We start from the raw sequence: 23,604 nt of genomic DNA, 5'->3' as shown, positions 1-23,604 counted from the left end.
AGGAAGCAACAGGAGGCAAACTGAAGCGTCCTGCAATCCTCAGTGGTGGAAGGACATGCGCCAAACTGCTATCCGCCTCAGGCCCAGCCGCCACTGCATTTATCCAGTGTGCTGTTATGGAGATATAACGGCCCTGACCGTGCTTACTGGTCAACGTATCTGTAGTCAGGTGCACCTTGCCACAGATGGCGATGCGCAGTGCACACCTGATTTTATTCCCTACTTGGTTGTGTAGGGAAGGGATGGCTCGCCTTGAAAAGTAGTGGCGGCTGGGCACGATGTACTGTGGGACAGCCACCCCAGGGCTAGGGATCGCGGGTGGGTAGGGGGGTACTTCCTCTTCCTCTCCAGCGTTTGGGATATGGAGAGCTGAACGCTTCCGTGGGACATTGTGGAGATGCTTGGTGACCCAGGTGTTGGTGTTGCTGGAAGATCCTCTGTTTGCAGGGTGGCAGGTGGCACTGTCACTCCAGAGGTGGATGAAGAGGCTGCAACTGCAGCAGAAGAGGAAGCAGGAGGAGCCAGAGACCTTTCTTGGTTTTTGAGGTGTCTACTCCACTGCAGCTCGTGCTTTGCACTTAAATGCCTGGTCATGAAGGTTGTGCTCAGGTTGAGAACATTTATGCCTCACTTGAGGCTCTGATTGCACAGCGTGCAAACTACTCGTGTCTTGTCGTCAGCACATTGTCTGAAGAACTGCCACACCAGGGAACTCCTTGGAGCTGGCTTTGGTGTGCTCGGTCCCTTGCTGCGGTGGGCAGTAGGAGGCGTACTGTCTAGAGCATGGCTGCTCCGCTTTTGCACCCTGCTCCCTCTTCTGCTGTGCTGGTGGCTCTGTGCAACCACTGCCTCTTCCTCCGAACTACATCGGTCACTCGCATGACCTTGATTCCATGTGGGGTCGGGGACCTTATCGTCCTCCACATCATCTTCCACCCAGTCTAAACCCCTGCCTTCCTTGTCGGTCTGCACACTTTCGAAAGCCCCAGCAGTTGGCACCTGTGTTTCATCATCATCCGAGACGTGCTGTGATGGTCCTCCCATGTACTCATCTTGAAAGATAAGTGGTTGGGCATCGGTGCACTCAATCTCTTCCATTTCTGGGGCAGGGCAAGGTGGATGGCCCTGGGAAACCCTGCTAACAGAGTCATCAAAAAGCAGAAGAGACTGCTGCATGACTTGGGGCTCAGACTGCTTGGCTGATTTGCAAGGGGGTGAGGTGAAAGACTGATGGACATCGGCTGCAGGTGTCAACTATGGTCTTTCAGCAGGAGACTGGGTGGGAGACAATGTGAAGGAACAGGATCCACTGTCAGCAACCCAATCTACTATCGCCTGTACTTGTTCAGGCCTCACCATTCGTAGAGCAGCATTAGGCCCGACCAAATACTGCTGCAGGTTTTGTTGCCCACTCGCACCTGAGGAAGGGGTTTCACTTGTGCGTGTAGCTGGCACAGATCGACCACGTCCTCTCCCTGCAACAGGAGCTCCACCAGCAGCACCACGACCTGGGCCACGTCCCTTATTTGATGCTCTCCTAATATTTTTCGAATTTAGGATCTTGCCCTAAATGGGTGTTTAATTAATAGTAGAATAGAACGACAGCATGTAAAGGGTGTATCTCACACGGTCTGAACCAGTGTAGGCCTAAATTAAATATTTATTTGCCCTAAATGGCTGTATTTCAAATGGCTGTATTTCAAATCCCTGAATCAAACCCCTGTATGTAGAGGGAGTATCTCACAGGGCCTGAACCAGTGTAGGCCTGAAGTAAATATTTATTTTCCCTAAATGGCTGAATTTTAAATCCCTGATTCAAACCTCTGTATGTAGAGGGGGTATCTCACACGGTCTGAACCAGTGTAGGCTTGAAGTAAATATATCTTTGCACAAAATGGCTGTATTTCAAATGGCTGTATTTCAAATACCTGATTCAAACCCCTGTATGTAGAGGGGGTATCTCACACGGTCTGAACCAGTGTAGGCCTGAAGTAAATATTTATTTGCCCTAAATGGCTGTATTTCAAATGGCTGTATTTCAAATGCCCGATTACTGTATGTAGAGGGGGTATCTCACACGGCCTGAACCAGCGTAGGCCTGAATTCAATATTGGTGCACCAAATGGCGGTATTTAAAATCTCTGAATGTAACCCAAATGTATTAAGGGTGTATCTCACAATGACATTTGCATCAAAGGCTGCCAACTAAATTTTTTGTGCCCAAACGAGTGTTTGTTTAACAACTGAATTTGACAGCAGTATATAAGCCTGTAATTTCACACGTGCTGATGCTGCAAGGCCTGAAAATAGTGTTTTTTGTCAGAAAAGTGTGTTTTTCAAACCCCAGAAAATGATGGGTGTATTTCTACCCTTAAATGCACACTGACTAATCCAGATGTTGTAGTTTGCACAAAAAAATGGTGATTTGCAATGTCCCAAAAGCTCAGCTTGCATAAAATGTCAGCCGCCACCCACCTAACAGAATTATAAAAAAAATTTTTTTTTGGGGGGTCAATGGCCTCAGGGCAGGGTAAAACGATTTTTTCCTGCACCCACACAACTATTTCTAGGTAGATCGCTGAGTTAGATTCTCTCCTATTCTCTCCCTGAAATCACAAGTCCAGCAAGCATCCTCTCCCTACACTTGTAACAGCAGAGTGACGTGCGGCGCTACGTGACTCAAGCTTATATAGAGCCTGGGTCACATGCTACTCTGGCCAATCACAGCCATGCCATTAGTAGGCATGGATGTGATGGCCTCTTGGGTCAAGTAGTATGACGCTTGTTGATTGGCTGCTGTGCAGCCTTTCAAAAAGCGCCAAGAAATTGCCTAACACCGAACCCAAACTTTTACGGAAATGTTTGGGTTCGGGTCCGGGGTCCAAAAAACCTAATATTCGGTACGAACCCGAACTTTAACCCCTTAAGGACTCAGCCCTATTTCACCTTAAGGACTTGGACATTTTTTGCAAATCTGCAACTTCGCAGACGGGGAAGGGTAAGGAGGGGGGCTCCCTCCCTCTGTCACCCCATCCTGTCGGGGGGCTGCAATGTGGTATACCACTGGCCACCAATGATTATTCAAGAGGAGGCGGACGGGGGATCGCGATCCCTCCTGCCACACCGCCCACCTCCCGCACCGCCTGCAACACCCCCCCTGCACCACCCGCCGCCATAAAATCATTCAGGGGTGCAGGGGGGGTGTTGCAGGCGGTGCGGGAGGCGGGCGGTGTGGCAGGCGGAGAGGAGAAGACATGACTGCAGCATGCTACGGTTTTATCTCCGGCGAAAAAAACGGAAGACTTGCCTGAACGCCGGATCCGGCATTTTTTCCCATAGGGATCTATTAGTGCCGGATCCGGCGTTCAGAATACCAGAATGCCGGATCCGTCATTGAGTTATGCGCATGCGCAGACTGGAAAAAAGGGGAAAAAAATAAATGCCGGATACGTTTTGCCAGATGACACCGGAACGACGGATCCGGCATTTCAATGCATTTTTTCGACTGATCAGGCATTTTTAAGACTGATCAGGATCCTGATCAGTCTTACTGATCCGGCAGGCAGTTCCGGCGACGGAACTGCTTGCCGGATCTCTCTGCCGCAAGTGTGAAAGTAGCCTTATTTTAAATGGTCTGCAATTGTGATATCAGACAAAAAAAGAACACGAAAAATAAGCTGAAGCTATGTTAGGTTTTGTTGGTTGTTCTTTTTTGTGTGGACTTTGTGTTTAGTATCCCTAGAATGGTGACAGTCAATAGGCGCAAATTTCTGACAGACAGAAACCTTTTCCATCTGTAAGAAATATATAAGCTATTTATCTCTTGTGATAATTGTTATTGATATTACTGTAGAGTATAACAGGTACTGCTAGGGAAGTGGTCTGCATATTTTACATCAAAGATCAGATATGAACAGGATAGGGACAGTGCAAAATTGAAACTTTAATGATGTTTGTTTGTAGTATGTTTAGTGTGACTTATTTGACACCGCAGTCTAGACACTGGTAAATGTCTTGGTCTTGGCATCAATAAATGGCCTATTTTGAAGTAGATAAGATGAGCAAACACTCATTTTCTAAATCCTTTTTTAGAAGAAAGATACCCCCAATAATTGACACTCAAAGAGCAAGTATGTTCTCTGATTCACAGGGGTATACATAACATGCACAAACGTCCAAGTTACCCCTCCCCTGGTGTTATGTATTTTTATGGTCTCTCCTCCACCATTCTCCTCCTCCACGCTGGTTGATATTATAGCCAACAGAAGGGGGGCTATTTCAACCTGCTGTATCTCAGGCTGTATAGCAGCTACAGTTATAACCCAGGTCCTGTTTTACTGCTAAGACTAACAAAACTGGGGTCATGCTACAAATCAAAATATAGCTGGAGATAAAACCTTTTTAAACTGGGTAGTAAGTGAGGGCTGCAGGTATATGGAGTTCCCATCTCACCAGACTTTATTTCTAGCTGTATCATGGCTAGCACCCAGTCATGTTTTAAAGCCCATATCTCTAGCTGTTATATAGCCTGAGATAGAGAGCTGTTTTAGAAAGGACAAATCATACTAAAGCGCAACCCTGCTAGGGCATATAAAAGAAGTCCTTGTCAGGGAAAGGATCAAATTATGTCTACTACTTTTGTCAGGACGCCAAAACTTTTAATTGAGCTCAGACGTGTAGAAGGGGTTTGCCTATGTCTGAATAAATCTTTAGTAGTGGAAATTGTGGATTTATAGATTTGTAGTGTCCTTCGAAAAATTATGTTCACTTTTAACCAGAACTGCACAGTATATGTGCAATCACATTACTGACCAGTCATCTTATAGCATGCAGGAGAAGTTGTAAATTATGGACTTAGAAAGGACTAGACAGTAGTGAAATATCTAACACAAAATTCAAAAGAATCCTAGTATATGGTACACAGAGAAAATAACACTCATATTGTGCAAAATGTATTTATGCGATCATTTTAAAATGATTAGAGCAAACTGAATCAATCATACTTAACTAATGCAACAAAAAAAAAAGTTAGACCAGCACCTTGGATAAATCTGAATTGCATTACTTCTATACTTAATATATGAAAATTAGAAGCTCTATGCGCACATTTATTATCAAAACTGTGTTAGATCCATCTACCAGCAACAATGTGGCTTCCAACAGATGGGTCCTACACTATCAGACTTGCATCACCTTGGCCTAAGCCTACAATATTCAGGGCAATATAGAATCCAGCTAAATTATATTCTGATTAAAAGCCCTGGGCAGCTGGCCAGGAGTGCAAGGTCAAAATTGAGTCAGCCACCCCCCCAAATGTACAATGAAAAAACCTTAGACAAGCCCCTCCAAGCAATATAAAAAAGTACAGGTGCATGCTACCATGTGTGTCTGCAATGCAAAGGCAAACAACCACTATATGCAGTAGCACACTGCTTTATGTGCATGTATAACCATACCTGTGCAGCTGCCAGTTTTTGTTTCTTTGGTTCAACTTCTTTTACCACTCTGGAATAGAGATCCATGGCTCTAACCCACATACACATGGACCGGCATGCTTTAGAAACTTTTTCCACTTTCTCTGGTATAAAGTTTGGGTTGGAAATATATTTATGAAGTTTCAGCAGAATTTGAGGCTTTATGTTTTCCTTATCATATTCCATAAGCCTTTTTAGGAAATTAGAGTCTCCCAGCAGTTGTTTTGCAGTGGTCCAGTCTGGCCTAAAACATAACTAGAAATTTAACATATGGCAATACACTTAAAAAATTATATTCAGGTCAAATATTTGAAATTCAGGAATTTACAGAAACAGGCTACCATGTTCTCCTCTGATAATTACTATACAGTGTGAGCATTGTGTTTTATCCTACTGAATACAGTATATTGGGCAGTTATAACTATAAATGTAATAGTGGTTCACACTGATTTTGAACTCAATACAAAGTTTGCTATAAAGAAACATATACGCAGAAAGGAGAAAAGTTTCTTCCAGCACTTGTATAAAATTCAAACCTTTTATTAACTTAAAAAAAATTGGTGATTCAGCACAGACACTCGCATGTTTCAAACAATACAATCCATGTGAATGAGTGAGTGTCCGTGCTGAACCTCAGATTTTTTAAGGAGTCATAATAAAAAGTGTGAATTTTATACAACTGGTGGAAGAAAGTTCTCTTTTCTGGATATCTGTGGTTTTCTGTTCCAGTCCAGGACTTCCTTCCGTGCACAGGTCTTGCTAAGAGGTGGTGAGCTGACCTTTTTGTTTTTGCTTTGTTTACAATAAACCATATACCTCCAGGATGTGTGAGCTAAAAGGGGTTATTCACTTTTGACAATCCTAGTTTGCTACAAATCCCCCCACCCCTTCCTTCCATGAAATGCTAATCACAGGCTTGGACCTTCTGCAATATGCCATTATCTCCAAAGGAACGTGACAACCAGCGTTGACTTCCCTTGTAGCACCATCACAGAGGAACAGGTTTTTTATATAATGCAAGGATGTAGTAAATCTTCCTGCACTGAAAGATGCAACTTGTGGCCACACTATCCCCAATCTATCAACTTAGCATTTCCATGCACAGTACTCCCTAGAGTCCTCCAACATATGAAATCCAAGAAAATAAAAAATACTGCATTCCTTACTTGGCATTTAATAGAATACTTATGGCTTCCATAACTGTCATAACCAAATCTGGTGGGTTAGTAAAAACTCTGATTTCAGATATGTCTGCTTTATCCAAGGAGTCCAAAGCTTTATTTGCAGCATCTAAAGCGGGCATTGCCTCATCAAGGTCTCTTTGGGCATCATCAGCAATTGCCTGAGTTTCTTCTGCTTTAACTTTTGCAACGGCCTCATCCTCTTTCACAATGCGCCGCACCTGCCAAGGCATAGAGAGCGTAGTTATTCTAAAAACTGTCTAAAATACTGCAGAAAATCTAATTATGACATATGAATTTAGAAGAATACATCCTAGGAGATCCAGTAGAATAGAAAAATATTATTATCTCTTAGCTCTCTATCGTGTGTTGCTTCTTTTTTTTTCAAATAATTTTTATTGATTAAAAGATTTTTTTTATATAAAACATGTACAAAACAAGTGCACTTCAGATCACAAGATACAAGTCATTCGGATTAAAAAAGACATTGTGTAGACAATTCAATCATAATTAGTCAAAGAATAAACTGTCCCACAACAACAAACAAATCCCTCCCCCCTGAAACATAAAACATAACAGTCTTTAGCCAATATAACCTGTACATAGATAGCAGCAGGTTAGAATAGCATACATTTCTTCAGTGTCAGTTAATGAGAAAACAGGAGCGGTGGCACCCCCCAGGGGCAGCGGCAGCATTCCATCAATAGTCTCCACTCACCCAACACATTGAGCAATGTTATCCCATAATGCGTACTATTAAGAGCCAGCCAAACCGTGTGTTGCTTCTGATGCTAATAAGATTTCAGACCTACTCACCTATGTTATGAATGATTTGCACTAAAGAAGAATGTTCTGTGCAAAGAAAGAAGGGGCACATGAAGCCTAAATATTTCATATGCAGAATGCAAAGCTAATGAGCCTCACTGAATATAGATGAAACTATTTAGTGGAAAGCAGCATAGAATATGTCTTGAAACCAAATTTGCATTTATGTTTCAAGATAATAAAATGTGAATGCCTCCGAAGCAAAAATGATATTATGTCAATAACAATATTAAATCAGGTAAAGGTGTGCTGCATTTAATGTAGGTATAGACTTTACATACAATACTGACATTTCCCTCTGGTATGATTGGAGTGTTTGGTAATTCAGCAGCTGCACAAATGAAACTGTTACAACTCAGAATGGTTATTGTATTTGCATACGGAAAAGGATACCAGCAAAGTACCGTAAACGAGAATTGAAAAAAATCTCAGCTATACACTGCATATACTCTCGTTGATTGAAGGAATTGATGGAATCATATGAAATGTGTTAATGTAAATAAAATAAATTATATATATATATATATATATATATATACAGTACAGACCAAAAGTTTGGACACACCTTCTCATTCAAAGAGTTTTCTTTATTTTCATGACTATGAAAATTGTAGATTCACACTGAAGGCATCAAAACTATGAATTAACACATGTGGAATTATATACATAACAAAAAAGTGTGAAACAACTGAAAATAATGTCATATTCTAGGTTCTTCAAAGTAGCTACCTTTTGCTTTGATTACTACTTTGCACACTCTTGCCATTCTCTTGATGAGCTTCAAGAGGTAGTCACCTGAAATGGTCTTCCAACAATCTTGAAGGAGTTCCCAGAGATGCTTAGCACTTGTTGGCCCTTTTGCCTTCACTCTGCAGTCCAGCTCACCCCAAACCATCTCGATTGGGTTCAGGTCCGGTGACTGTGGAGGCCAGGTCATTTGGCGCAGCACCCCATCACTCTCCTTCATGGTCAAATATCCCTTACACAGCCTGGAGGTGTGTTTGGGGTCATTGTCCTGTTGAAAAATAAATGATGGTCCAACTAAACGCAAACCGGATGGAATAGCATGCCGCTGCAAGATGCTGTGGTAGCCATGCTGGTTCAGTATGCCTTCAATTTTGAATAAATCCCCAACAGTGTCACCAGCAAAGCACCCCCACACCATCACACCTCCTCCTCCATGCTTCACGGTGGGAACCAGGCATGTAGAGTCCATCCGTTCACCTTTTCTGCGTCACACAAAGACACGGTGGTTGGAACCAAAAATCTCAAATTTGGACTCATCAGACCAAAGCACAAATTTCCACTGGTCTAATGTTCATTCCTTGTGTTCTTTAGCCCAAACAAGGCTCTTCTGCTTGTTGCCTGTCCTTAGCAGTGGTTTCCTAGCAGATATTCTACCATAAAGGCCTGATTCACACAGTCTCCTCTTAGTTGTTCTAGAGATGTGTCTGCTGCTAGAACTCTGTGTGGCATTGACCTGGTCTCTAATCTGAGCTGCTGTTAACCTGCGATTTCTGAGGCTGGTGACTCGGATGAACTTATCCTCCGCAGCAGAGGTGACTCTTGGTCTTCCTTTCCTGGGGCGGTCCGCATGTGAGCCAGTTTCTTTGTAGCGCTCAATGGTTTTTGAGACTGCACTTGGGGACACTTTCAAAGTTTTCCCAATTTTTCGGACTGACTGACCTTCATTTCTTAAAGTAATGATGGCCACTTGTTTTTCTTTACTTAGCTGCTTTTTTCTTGCCATAGTACAAATTCTAACAGTCTATTCAGTAGGACTATCAGCTATGTATCCACCTGACTTCTCCACAACGCAACTGATGTTCCCAACCCCATTTATAAGGCAAGAAATCCCACTTGACAGGGCATACCTGTGAAGTGAAAACCATTTCAGGTGACTACCTCTTGAAGCTCATCAAGAGAATGCCAAGAGTGAGCAAAGCAGTAATTAAAGCAAAAGGTGGCTACTTTGAAGAACCTAGAATATGACATATTTTTAGTTGTTTCACACTTTTTTGTTATGTTTATAATTCCACATGTGTTAATTCATAGTTTTGATGCATTCAGTGTGAATCTACAATTTTCATAGTCATGAAAATAAAGAAAACTCTTTGAATGAGAAGGTGTGTCCAAACTTTTGGTCTGTACTGTATATACATATATATATATATATATATATATATATATATATATATTGTAATGGGATTAGCTCACGGGATCACAGTCTCCTGGGATAGACGGGCGCTGTAGGCACACAAAACACAGTCCAGTCCAAGCAAGTATGGTGCAACTGACCGCAGCCAGTTTTATTTGGCTTTTGCCGGCAAAAATATTGAACAAAACAGTACCACATAAAAGAAATACCTGGCCGTCTGGTCACTACGTCTATACATGCAGCAGTTCCTAACTACAGGAAACTGAGCCTTATGCCCAGCACCATAAACCAAAACACACGGTTGCTTTGTACTCACATCAGAGCTTTTCCCAGGAGCAGACCTCAGCTAGTGAGCTGCCTGCCCTTTTGTAGTCCACTCAGGTGCTCAGGTAATTAACCACGTTCACCATGAATACCTGGAGTGGCTAATTGGAGCAAGGACCCACCCAACTCTCCCTGCTCCAAGCAGCCAGGCCCTTCTAACAAGGTTTTTGATAAAACCTTACACAGAAAACCTAGTTTTCCTTGCTGTTTTAATTCCCTGGCTGCTTTTTTTTAGAGCATATAGAAATGTAGACTCCTTCTACCACTTTCCCCCTGGTCCTGTCACAATATATATATATATATATATATATATATATTTACAGTGTTACAGTGTTACAGTGAAAGGATAAATTAATTGAAGAGAACTGTATAATTGAAATGAGGCTCTAGTACCCTGTTGGGCGGCCTCCAGCCGGGATACAAGATAATACGATTGGGCATGGAGACATACAGGTTCCATATGGTATTTTGCGGTACATTTGCCCAAAGATGTTGCAGTTGGGCCAGTAGATTCTGCACACTCATAGGTTGCTGATGTTTGCTTCTCAGCTGGTCCTCTAAATTCTTCATTGGTAATAAATCTAGCACCCGGGCAGAGACATTCCTGGGAAACCCTAGCTGTATATAAGCGAGCATTATCCTGTTGAAAAATGCCAGTACGAAACTCAGCCATGAAAGGCAACACATTATCTGCAGGATGTCATGCACATATCACCGAGCTGTCTCCCTTATATCACTACTAGATGTGAATGACTTTCATATGCGATGGCTCCCCAGATCATCACACCAGCAGTTGCGGCAGTTAGTGGCGTCGCTAGAGGGGGGCGAGGGGGGGCAATTGCCCCCCCTATGTTGTTCCTTGCCCCCCCAGGTGCCCCCCCGCTGATTCCCCCGAGTGAATACTAATGAGCGCTTCCATTAAGGAAGCGCTCATTAGTACAGAAGGACCAGGAAGTGGTGAACGCTCTGTACTCACCACTTCCTGGTCCTCGGCTGTCGGCTGTGCAGGGCTGCGCACAGCGTGAGGTCGCTCTGTGACCTCACGCTGTGCGCGCCAGTTTAGAGCACGCACAGTCGACTGAGGAGGGAGAAAATGGCAGGCGGCGTCCGTCCAGGAGCAGGAGAGGTAAGTGTTTTTTTTTTTAATTTTATAAAAAATGTGGCTGCTGGGGGCATTATGGGGGCTAATAGGAGGCATATGCGGCTAATAGGAGGCATATGGGGCTAATTGGAAGCATATTTGGGGGCTAATTGGAGGCATATTTGGGGGCTAATTGGAGATGTATGGGGGCATTTGGAGGCATATTTGGGGGCTAATTGGAGGCATATTTGGGGGCTAATAGGAGGCATATGGGGCTAATAGGAGGCATATGGGGCTAATAGGAGGCATATGGGGCTAATAGGAGGCATATGGGGCTAATTGGAGGCATATGGGGGCTAATAGGCATATGGGGCTAATAGGCATATGGGGCTAATAGGAGGCATATGGGGGCTAATTGGAGGCATATGGGGGCTAATTGGAGGCATATGGGGTCTATGGGGCTAATTGGAGGCATATGGGGGCTAATTGGGGGCTAATTGGAGGCATATGGGGGCTAATTGGAGGCATATGGGGGCTAATTGGAGGCATATGGGGGCTAATTGGAGGCATATGGGGGCTATGGGGCTAATTGGAGGCATATGGGGTTAATTTGAGGCATATGGGGGCTAATTGGGGGCTAATAGGAGGCATATGGGGGCTAATTGGAGGCATATGGGGCTAATTGGAGGCATATGGGGGCTAATTGGAGGCATATGGGGTCTATGGGGCTAATAGGAGGCATATGGGGGCTAATAGGAGGCATATGGGGGCTAATTGGAGGCATATGGGGGCTAATTGGAGGCATATAGGGGCTAATTGGAGGCATATAGGGGCTAATTGGGGGCTAATAGGAGGCATATGGGGGCTAATTGGGGGCTAATTGGAGGCATATGGGGGCTAATTGGAGGCATATGGGGGCTAATTGGAGGCATATGGGGTCTATGGGGCTAATTGGAGGCATATGGGGTTAATTGGAGGCATATGGGGGCTAATTGGGGGCTAATAGGAGGCATATGGGGGCTAATAGGAGGCATATGGGGGCTAATAGGAGGCATATGGGGGCTAATTGAAGGCATATGGGGGCTAATTGGAGGCATATGGAGCTAATTGGAGGCATATGGGGGCTAATAAGAGGCATAATGGGGGCTAATTAGAGGCATAATGTGGGCTAATGAGGCATAATGGGGGCCAATGGGGCTAATAAGAAGAATAATGGGGGCTAATGAGGCATAAGGGCTTATATGGGGGCTGATATGGGAGTGATGAGAGGCATAATGAGGGCTAATGAGAGGCATAATGTGTCATCCACAGATCCCCTATAACAGTGTGTCTTCCACAGATCCACCATAACAGTGCGCCTGTGCACTGACGAGAGACAGAAAGAAGGGGAAAGAATCCGTGGAAGCAAGCAGAGGACAGCACAGCAGACGACTGAATAGCTTCTTTTGTAAGTAAATTGTTTTATTATAACTGTATCCCTGCAGACCGCAACTCTCTCGTATTTTGTAATCTTATTTTGTTTTTGCCCCCCCATTTTTGACTGTGGTATCTTTGTGCCCCCCCTATATATTGTTCCTAGAGTCGCCACTGGCGGCAGTGTGTCACGCCACAGCAAAGGCAGGATTGAAGTGTTCACCATGAGGCCTCCATACTCGAACCAGACCATCATTACTATACTCCCTTCCCCTAACACTTCCCTGACTCCACCCTTCCCTGATCCCATGCCAGTCTTGATACAACCCAGCCTCCTACAAAACATCTTGTTACATTCTTTGACCACTGCAGACAACTAAAACTAATCCTTTGGTTTTCATTTACACCCTCACTTGTTAGCCGCCGCTGAAATCTGTAAGCAAATCTGTATGATTTTTCTACAGGAATTCCTCTACATGTGGACATACCCTAACAGCGGTGTTGTGCTGTTTGGATAAAATTGTAAACTCCAAATAAAAGTCCAACTCCACTGAGTGATTTTTTATTTTTTTTTGACAAGGGTTCAAAAACATCTTTTTGCCAAATTAACTGCATTAATTTATTTCAACAAGATCCGTATTCACTATCTGAAAAAGATTGCTGCTAAGGGACATTTCAGCCCTAGTTTTCTAATATAGATTTTCCCTAAATAACGTATACTTCAAAAAATGTTCAATATCCCCATCCCTAGCAATTTATAAAAAAAAAAATACAAATACTATGTATTGCATGGGAGTGTATCAGGAAGCACTTACCTGATCTGCATTTTCCTGATCTACTGACAATTTCTCCATTAAGGCATCCACATCTATGGACTTCTGTTTCAGTACTGGCTCCAAAGCAGACAGTTCAATCTTCATTTTATCAACAAGGTTGTTAGTTTCCAGTAATTTGCTTAACCCATTCTTTACACGGTCACGAGCCTAAAATACAAGAAAAAATTATAATAATTATGACACATAAGTCATAAAACATGAATGTAGCAGTAAAATATTATAGTTCATTTTTAAAGGGGTGCTCTATATTTATGGCCTATCCCCAGGTTAGGTCATCAATATGTAATCAGTGGCACGAGACTCCTGGCACCTACGTCAGTCAACTGTTTGAAGAGGTCAATGATGTCATGTTCATCATTCTTATCGGCGGGAATGCTAGGTGTTTGACCCCCACTGAACACATATTGATAACCTATCCTGAGGACAGATCATCAATGTAAAAGACCAGGAAAAAACCTTTAAACCCTTGGTGACCTCATCACTTTAAAGACGGCGTTCAAACAGCAGAGACCCGCGGCGGATGTATTTGATCAGTCCCATTTAACCCCTCAGGTACTGTGGTCAAATGTGACCACGGCATCTGAGCGGTGTGGAAGCAGGAGCTTTCCTGAGATCGAGGAACCTGTTTCAGTATAGTAATAGCCCGAAGTCTCAAGCAGGCTTTGGTAGCTATTACTAGAATATACCAATACAAGCCAGCAGGAGGCAGCACTGTATTGGTATTTTGTAAATGGAGCTATTTAGCTATAACAAAACATAATGAGCAATCTAATGATTGCCAGTTATAGTCACCCAGGGTTACTTTAAAAAAAGTTAAAAAAATAATGGTTTTGAAAATATAAAAAATATAAAGGTTAAATCACCCCCCTTTCCCCAAAATTGAAATAAAAATACATAACCAATAAAAAATTAGACATTATGGGCATTGCAGCGTGCGAAAACGCCTGTACTTTAAAAATAATAACTATTAACAATAATTATCCCATATGGTGAATAGCATAATGGAAAAAAAAGTAATTTTTTGTGCTTCATTTCCCAATTTTTTTTATAAAAAGTGATCAGAAAAACTCACACACTGTAAAATGGTATCATTGAAAAGTACAGATCATCAAAAAATGAGCCCTGATATAGTTCTGTACACAAAACTAGTATTAAAATGTTATAAAAATTACACAAATGTGGTATCGTACTGACCTGGAGAATGAAGTAAATAGGCCAATTTTACTGCATAGAGTACACCGTAAAAAAATAAAATAAAACTGTTGCAGAATTGCATTTTTTACCACATGATTAAGGGGGCGTGTCCTCCAAAACATCATATTGATGGAGCAGGAAAGTCAGCCTTCTCTAAATGCTATACTATGAATTATGAATTCAAGTCAGAAAACAGACAAAAGAAATGACAGCACTTTAAAAAGTACCTTGTGGTCATCAGTAGTATATTGATGCTCACGTTGATATATTGAATGAACTTTTTGATTGCAGAGCTGCGTTTATTATAAAAAAAATTCCAATTCCAACCCATTTTGAATTTTTTTTGCTGATCCCCCACTACATAATTTGCAATATTAAATAGTGCCATTAGAAAGTACTTGAAAGAAAGAAACTTGTCAAGCAAAAAATAAGCCCTTATAAGGCTATGTGAACAGAAAAATAAAAAGGTATGACTGTGGGAAAGTGGGGAGTGAGAAACGAAAAACGCAAAAACTGAAAATGGCAAGGTCTTCTAAGGGTGAAATTGAAGAATTGAGTCAAATCTTGTTCCTTTCTCGGTCCACTATGGTGCATAATAACCCTCCTGACGAAGCCAGTGGGTTGGCGAAACGTGCGTTGAGGCATCAGTACACCGGGAGCCTCGGGTCACCTGTCCGATATAGGTAATACATTTATGTTGTTATAGCTGCCAATATCATTATAGTGCTATGCAGTTGGTGTATATATGCCCTGCTGTGCAGACCTGTTACTATGCATTTTTGATATTGGGCACTGGTTCCCGTTTCTCAATGGTCTTCACATAATGCAGGATTGTAGGATATTTTTGCTTACAAGTATAGCATTCTTTCAAATCATGTTTACATTCTGTATTTAACCAGTCTGCATATATATGTATTGTTTTGCTGGCACCATTTATTGCATATTCCTTGGGCCTGTGACCTGTAGTTGCTCCTGGGTGGTCTCTACTACCAGGGGGTTTGTGGTGGAGAGGTCCTACGGATCTTTTTCCCCCCATGTTTTCACCTGTGTGTATGTATTTCTAATACTAATAAACATTTTTGCTATATTTTATACGAGACTATTTCTATATTTATTAGGGGCTACTAGTTAGTTCTGTTGTAGGTGTTGGATTATGTTAGTCTAGGCCCCTTTGATTCATGTTTAATGCTATCTGAGGTATTGGTTGGTTCTAACTATGGTGCATATTGTTGCCTGTGTAACTTTAAATACACTTTTATGTCAATTTTTTTGATTTTTTTTTTTTCTTCAATGGCACTTTCTATATAAAAAAAAATTCCCCCAACAAGTCTCATATTGTGCTGACAATTCCTGTTCTTCAGAAATCAACTAGGATCCACCATTGAAAATAGGTGATAGTCATAGTTTACCTCCTCCCTCTCCCTGCACAATGACCTTCCAAACTATGCCTAGAACACTCTCCTATAGGAGTCAATCAGTCTGTTCCAGTCTACAGGTTCCAATGGTCCATGTGTCTACCAGAAAGCATATCTCTAAATGCTGTTAACAGCAGCTAAAGCAAGATGGCGGCCCCCAAATGTATGTGCAGAAAATAACCAGATTAGAGAAAATTAATATGTATCATTAACAGGTTTTATTGGGTTTTTATTATAAAAAAAATATAGGTAATATATTTTTAAAGGCTATTTACACCCTTGATACGATAAAAGTTCTTCATAAAAGTGGTTATTTATGATTTTTTTTCTTAAATTACGCACACACACACTCTAGGACCTCTGAAGGGCACTATAGTTACCTGCTCCCCACCCCTTGGTTCCAGCTCTGTGAGTCTCAGGATATCTTCACTGCACTCCATTACCCACATGTAAAATTCCTGTACAGACAGCATCACCAGCATCAGACTGGGCAATATTTCTCTTGGACCTTTAGGGCCCATTATGGCTTCATAGACCCTAAGGGGGAACATTTGCCACTGCAGCAAACTACTGGCCTCATCAGTGACGTGTCCCCAGGTGGCAAGTGACCTAGCAGTGGCATGCAGTTTGGGACACTTTCCGCTGAGGACAGTCATTAGCTGATGATAGGTCATCATTATACATTACTGGATAACCCTTTTAATGCCATATGAGTAATGAGCTGAGAAAGGTTGAACTTGAAGTACCCATGACTTGATTTCAGGCCATAGCCGATACCGCAATGCCCCTATAGGGATTATCCTGTGTAAAATCGAGAAAGACAGACAGGAACATCTCAATCTTTTTACCGAGACCTGACATGTCTCTATAGACATGAAGAAAGATTTTTGGGAATGTATTTACTAGGTCTGGATAATAATCTCGAAGGTTTAATAATCTGGCACCTTTTTATTGGATGAAAACTGTTTTAATGCATTTAAAGGGTTTCTACCACTTGCAGATCACATATTTGGTGATCAGACACTAGCGATCCGCTAGTGTCTGATGTAGCTTACAAGCTAATTATTACCTTAATCCGTTCGGCCCATACCTCAAAAAAAGCACTTATATCTTTATGCAAATGAGCCTCTAGGTGCTATGCAGGCGTTTTTCCAGCACCCAGAGGCTCCGTCTACCTTGCAGTTTGCCGCCCATCGCCTCGCTCCAGCACGCCCATCTTCAACTCTATTCGATCCTCCCCCTGCTTCTGCCTTCCGAAATCTCGTGCCTGCGCCGTTCGTCGCGGCATTCGGCGCAGGCGCAGTCAATGTCTGACCGCTCCGTGCTCAGACATTTCCACTGCGCCTGCGCCGATGACATCGGCGCAGGCGCAGTGGAAATGTCTGAGCACGGAGCGGTCAGACATTGACTGCGCCTGCGCCGAATGCCTCCGAATGCCGCGACGAACGGCGCAGGCGCGGGATTTCTGAAGGCTGAAGCAGGGGGAGGATCGAATACGGTAAGAGATGGGCGTGCTGGAGCGAGGCGATGGGCGGCAAACTGCAAGGTAGACGGAGCCTCTGGGTGCTGGAAAAACGCCTGCATAGCACCTAGAGGCTCATTTGCATAAAGATATAAGTGCTTTTTTTGAGGTATGGGCCGAACGGATTAAGGTAATAATTAGCTTGTAAGCTACATCAGACACTAGCGGATCGCTAGTGTCTGATCACCAAATATGTGATCTGCAAGTGGTAGAAACCCTTTAACTACTGTATACCTTACAAATGAAGCCTTTGCATACATGTCTGCATTCTTGGCCTACTTTTTCATATTTTAGCCCGTGTTTCAATTACACACACAGCTTGGGGAAGGGAAACAGATGGGGCAGAATTACTCTTGGGTATGAATGGTAAGTCAGCTGTAAAAAAAATTGAAGTTTTATACACTTCCTATAAATGAAAGACAAAAGCTGAATAAATAAGTGAAATATATAAATGGAAACCAAAAAATGCGTCTAATGACACTATTTTCCTAAATATATATATATATAAATAAATATATACAAATATATAGACGTATATATTGCTCGTTGAGATAACTTCGATATTGCTCAGTGAAATACACTTATTAGGCACTATAGTATCACATAATTTTACCATATGGCCATATATAATTTAAAAGGTATGGCCTGTTTAGCATCCATATGTACTAGAATTATACTTGCATATGAAATCTTCCCCTTTACTTCAGTATTTATAAGGATGAACTGATCTGATTAGATTTTTAAGGAAAGTGAGAATTTACCATACAGTGGTTCCTCAAATAACAATATTACATGGTTCTGGGACAAGCACTGTAATTTGAACATAATGCAACCTCAGACCACAACTCCACGGAAAACCAGTAACTCTTTCTGAAGCCCCCAAAATGTCATTCTAAAGAAAGAAAAAATTAGTAATAAGAAAAAAAAAAAAAGCAAATAGCTTATACAGAGCTCTTAGATTTAAATGTCAGAAATAACCATTTAAATCTGTAAATCACTTTCTATGATGGGGATGGGAGCTTTTCAGTGTGCTGTATGATATACACAGTGTACCAGAAAAGTAACATGGAGATGCCCTTGGTTTCAAGAGAAGCAGCTCATCTCATCACAGATAAAGTGCAGAACAGAACATGCATAACTGCAATGTACTGTAGAGAGGTACTACTAGACAGCCAATAATGCATGCAATACAGGTGTTTACCAATGAAATATCCATGCTTATTGGTTAGATCTACCCAACAATCACACATGTTGCCGCTGGCATTGTCTGAGGCGATATATATTAAATGTGGTTTCAAGTAAAAACAGCCCAGAAAACACCTTTGTATGTTGAAAATATTGGAACTTGAGGCCTTTAGGGCACAGTGTATATTAATTCTACAACTAGACATCACTATTTGCATTAGTTTTGCCTATTGCATTTATCATATAGAGCAAGGTCACTGGACCAAAGCTGGTCATAGATCTAGAGAAGCCATGTCCATTAATGGGGGAAGGGGGGTAATAAACATCTGAATGGCACCTCTGTTGCCACTTACAGTATCTCACAAATGTGAGTACATCCCTCACATTTTTGTAAATATTTTATATCTTTTCATGGGACAACACTGAAGATATGACACTTTGATACAATGTCTAAACCGCTGGCAACAAAAGTGAGTACACCCCTAAGTGAAAATGGCCAAATTGTGCCCAATTAGCTATTTTACCTCCCTGGTGTCATGTGACTCGTTAGTGTTATAAAGTCTCAGGTGTGAATGGGGAGCAGGTGTGTTAAATTTGGTGGTATTGCTCTCACACTCTCTCAAAATGGTCACTGGAAGTTCAACATGGCACCTCATGGTAAAGAACTCTCTGTGGAGCTGAAAAAAAGAATTGTTGCTCTACATAAAGATGGCCTAGGCTATAGGAAGATTGCCAACACCCTGAAATTGAGCTGCAGCACGGTAGCCAAGACCATACAATGGTTTAACAAGACAGGTTCCACTGAGAACAGGCTTCGCCATGGCCGACCAAAGAAGTTGAATGCATGTGCTCAGCGTCATATCCAGAGGTTGTCTTTTCAAAACAGCATTGCTGCAGAGGTTAAAGGGTTGGGGGGTCAGCTTGTCAGTGCTCAGACCATATGCCACACACTGCATCAAATTAGTCTGCATGGCTGTCGTCCTGGAAGAAAGCCTCTTCTAAAGATGATGCACAAGAAAGCCCGCAAACAGTTAGCTGAAGACAAGCAGACTAAGGGCATGGATTACTGGAACCATATCCTGTGGTCTGATGAGACCAAGATAAACTTATTTGGTTCAGATGGTGTCAAGCGTGTACGGCGGCAACCAGGTGAGGAATAGAAAGACAAGTGTGTCTTGCCTACAGTCAAGCATGGTGGTAGGAGTGTCATGGATTGGGGCTGCATGAGGTGCTACACTTCATTGAGAGAACCATGGGGCACAATTTGGCCATTTTCACTTAGGGGAATACTCACTTTTGTTACCAGCGGTTTACATATTAATGGCTGTGTGTTGAGTTTTTTTGAGGGCACACCAATTTACACTGTTATACAAGCTGTACACTAACTACTTTACATTGTATCAAAGCGTCAGATCTTCAGTGTTGTCCCATGAAAAAATATCATAAAATATTTTCAAAAATGTGAGCGGTGTACTCACTTTTGTGAGATACTCTATGTTGATAATTAATAAAACAACCATTTAACCTCTTGGGGACACAATAGGTTAAATGGTTACTTAAGGACACAGGGCGTACCTGTACGCCCTGCGTATTTCCGATCACCGCCATGCAGCGGGCGGTGATCGGAACAGAGTGCCTGCTGAAATCATTCAGAAGGCACTCTGTTATAATGCAGAGGGGGGTCCTGTGACCCCTCCGTATCGGCGATAGGCTGCAAACCGCAGGTCAATTCACACCTGCGGTTTGCAGCGCTTTCGGAAGTTTCTGATCATCCGCCCGCCCCCTCTCTCAGGATGGCCGAGCGGTTAGCAGAGTGTCAGCACATTGCTGACACTCTGCTTGAAACGGCTGACATCCGTGCTCACAGATGGCAGCCGTTTAACCCCTTCCATGCCGCGGTCCATAGGGAACCGCGGTATGGAAGGGATTAACAGGGAGGAAGCTCCCTCCCTCTCCCATCGGGGGCTTCAGTGCCGTTTCAGCCCCCGATTCTTGATGAGATCACAGAGGGAGGGGTCCCCCTCCCTCCCCATCACCCACTGCTCTGTTGTGGCAACGAGTGGTGGTTACTTCACAGGCTTCCGGCCTGCGATGGTAAGGCTAAGTCTGATCAGACTAAGTGTAAAGTGAAAATACAGTACAGTACACTATATAGTGTATTGTATTGTATTATACAGATATCAGACCCATTGGATCTTCAAGAACCAAGTGGGTGGGTTCCAAAAAAATAAACAAAAAGTAAAAATAAAAAAACACATTTATCACTGATTAGAAAAAAAAAAATGCACTACACATGTTTAATATCACAGTGTCCGTAATGACCTGATCTTTGAAACAGTCATGTTACTTTCCTCGCACAGTGAACGCCATGGCTCTCAGACTATGGAGACACTAAAACATGATTTTTTTTGTTTCAAAAATGAAATCATTGTGTAAAACTTACATAAATAAAAAAAAATCTGACATATTAGGTATTGCCACGTCCGTGACAACCATCTATATAAAAAAAATCACATGACCTAACCCCTCAGGTGAATACCGTAAAAAATATATATATTAAAACGGTGTAAAAAAGCAATTTTTTGTCTCCTTACATCACAAAAAGTGTAATAGCATGCGATCAAAAAGTCAAACGCACCCCAAAATAGTGCCAATCAAACCGTTATCTCATCCCCAAAAAAAAATTTGCCCCTACACAAGACAGTCGCACAAAAAATAAATAAAATTATGGCTTTCAGAATGTGGAGACACTAAAGAATAATTTAAAAAAAAAATGCTTTGTTATGTAAAACTTAAAACCTGCTCTATAAAAATACCACATGATCTAACCTGTCAGATAAATGTTGTAAATAACAAAAAAAACGGTGCCAAAACAGCTTTCTTGTTACCTTGCCTCAAAAAAAGTGTAATATAGAGCAACCAAAAATCATATGTACCCTAAAATAGTACCAACAAAACTGTCACCCTATCCCGTAGTTTCCAAAATTGGGTCACTTTTGGGGAGTTTCTACTCTAGGGGTGCATCAGGGGGGCTTCAAATGGAACATGGTGTCAAAAAACCAGTCCAGCAAAATTTGCCTTTCAAAAACCGTATGGCATTCCTTTCCTTCTGTGCCCTGCCGTACAGCAGTTTACAACCACATATGGGGTGTTTCTGTAAACTACAGAATCAGTGCCATAAATATTGAGTTTTGTTTGGCTGTTAACCCTTGCTTTGTAACTGGAAAAAAATTATTAAAATGGAAAATCTGCCAAAAAAGTGAAATTTTGAAATTTTATCTCTATATTCCATTAATTCTTGTGGAACACCTAAAGGGTTAACAAAGTTTGTAAAATCCGTTTTGAATACCTTGAGGGGTGTAGTTTTTAATAATAACTATTTTTGGAGGTATTACTATCTATTATAAAAGTAGAGAAATTGAAATTTGGAAATTAGCAAATTTTTCCCAATTTTTGGTAAATTTGGAATTTTTTTATAAATAGAATTTTTTTTTTTTACTCCATTTTACCAGTGTCATGAAGTACAATGTGTGACGAAAAAACAATCTCAGAATTGCCTGGATAAGTGAAAGCGTTTTAAAGTTATTTTACACATAAATTGACACTAGTCAGATTTGCAAAAAATGGCCTGGTCCTTAAGGTGAAAATGAGCCCGGTCCTTAAGGGGTTAAAACTGTTTAACCCCTTACAACCTTCTTCTGTATATTAAAAATGATGGTGTACCATTATAATGAAAAAAATACAGCACAGTAATAAACTTACAAATATGTATATTTTTTATAGCACTTACTGTAACCAGCTGTTTCCGTTTTTCACCTAGCATAGATAGGTAAAGGTTAATTAACTCTAAATATGAGGTGGGAGTTGTATAGTATCGTCTCCTGAGTTCTGCATAGTAGCGGTCGGCCATATCTGTAACGCTCACGTGAATCTCTACACACATTTCTGAAAGTCTCTCCTTCATCTCTTCCCGGCCAAGGTCAATGTTGGTGAAAAACGTTTGTGAAACTGACAGCAGCGCTTCTCTAGGCCACTGCAAATAAAACCAAGAGAAAAGAAATCATAACCCTCCTGTGTAATGATATTTGCTTAATTGGAGCAGAATCAATGATGTCCCTTTACAATGAGAAATGCTTCCCATGGCCATTTCAAATATCCATATAAAAGTAACCCAAGTCAAACACATTTCTTCAGTTCTTCTTTTCTCCCTTACATTTAAAAAAAATGGAATACGTGATATTTTTCAGAACAAAATATGCCATGTTCTCTAGAGTGAAAGAGATTTAAAGATTACGCACGTATAATTAAATTAAAAGAGACTGATACTTTACTGAGGCTGTTAATTGCAATTGTGTGATGCCACTTTAGAAATGGTAAAAACATTAAAAGAAACAGATTTCCAGCCAATGTTTAAAAGCGACTTGAATCCTTTATTTAGTAGTCTACAAGAACATCCACAGATAAAGATATACAGTACACGCAAACAGTATTTCCAACGCGTTTCGAGTGTAAAGTAACATTCTTAGTCATAGCAAGTTAGTACTGACCATTCATGTTACTTCCTAGATCTTTTTACTGGTCGATGGGAGTCTGACTCCTGGGACCCCCTCCGATCAGCTGTTTGAGAAGGCACCAGTGCTCACAGTAGCGCCACAGAATTCTATCTGCTCACAAAACACAGCTCCATCCATTTTATAGTGGCTGTGCTTGGTGCGCAGTTAAGTCCCATTCACTTCATTGGGGCTGAGCTACACCTAGGTCATGTAATAAACGTGACATCACACTGCCTAGGGAAAGCTCTGAGAAGGTGGAGCTTCCGGGTGTCAGACTCCAACCGATTAGATACTGATAACCTATCCTGACGATAGGTCATCAGTAAACAGATTTCGGAAAACTCCTTTAAGTAACATGAAGAGTCAGTACTAACTTGCTATGACTAAGAGTTTCACTTTACACTCAAAAAGCATCACAGGAATGTTTCTGTGTACTGTATGTC

General features: G+C 41.7%; 1 protein-coding gene across 1 annotated transcript in view; it reads right to left on the bottom strand.

Moving 5' to 3' along the window:
- DNAH6 (dynein axonemal heavy chain 6) overlaps positions 1-23,604 on the bottom strand; it is a 363,279-nt gene that overhangs the window by 183,211 nt on the left and 156,464 nt on the right. The window contains exons 49-52 of the mRNA XM_044304479.1: positions 22,399-22,641; positions 13,272-13,439; positions 6,641-6,876; positions 5,457-5,718 (exon numbers count right to left, since the gene is read on the bottom strand). Of these exons, the coding sequence (XP_044160414.1) occupies positions 5,457-5,718; positions 6,641-6,876; positions 13,272-13,439; positions 22,399-22,641 (909 nt within the window). The remainder of the gene's footprint in view (positions 1-5,456; positions 5,719-6,640; positions 6,877-13,271; positions 13,440-22,398; positions 22,642-23,604) is intronic.

The sequence above is a fragment of the Bufo gargarizans genome, chromosome 1 (genome assembly GCF_014858855.1).
Source record: "Bufo gargarizans isolate SCDJY-AF-19 chromosome 1, ASM1485885v1, whole genome shotgun sequence".
Lineage (NCBI taxonomy): Eukaryota > Metazoa > Chordata > Amphibia > Anura > Bufonidae > Bufo > Bufo gargarizans.
This window is presented reverse-complemented; position numbering and strand designations above follow the sequence as displayed.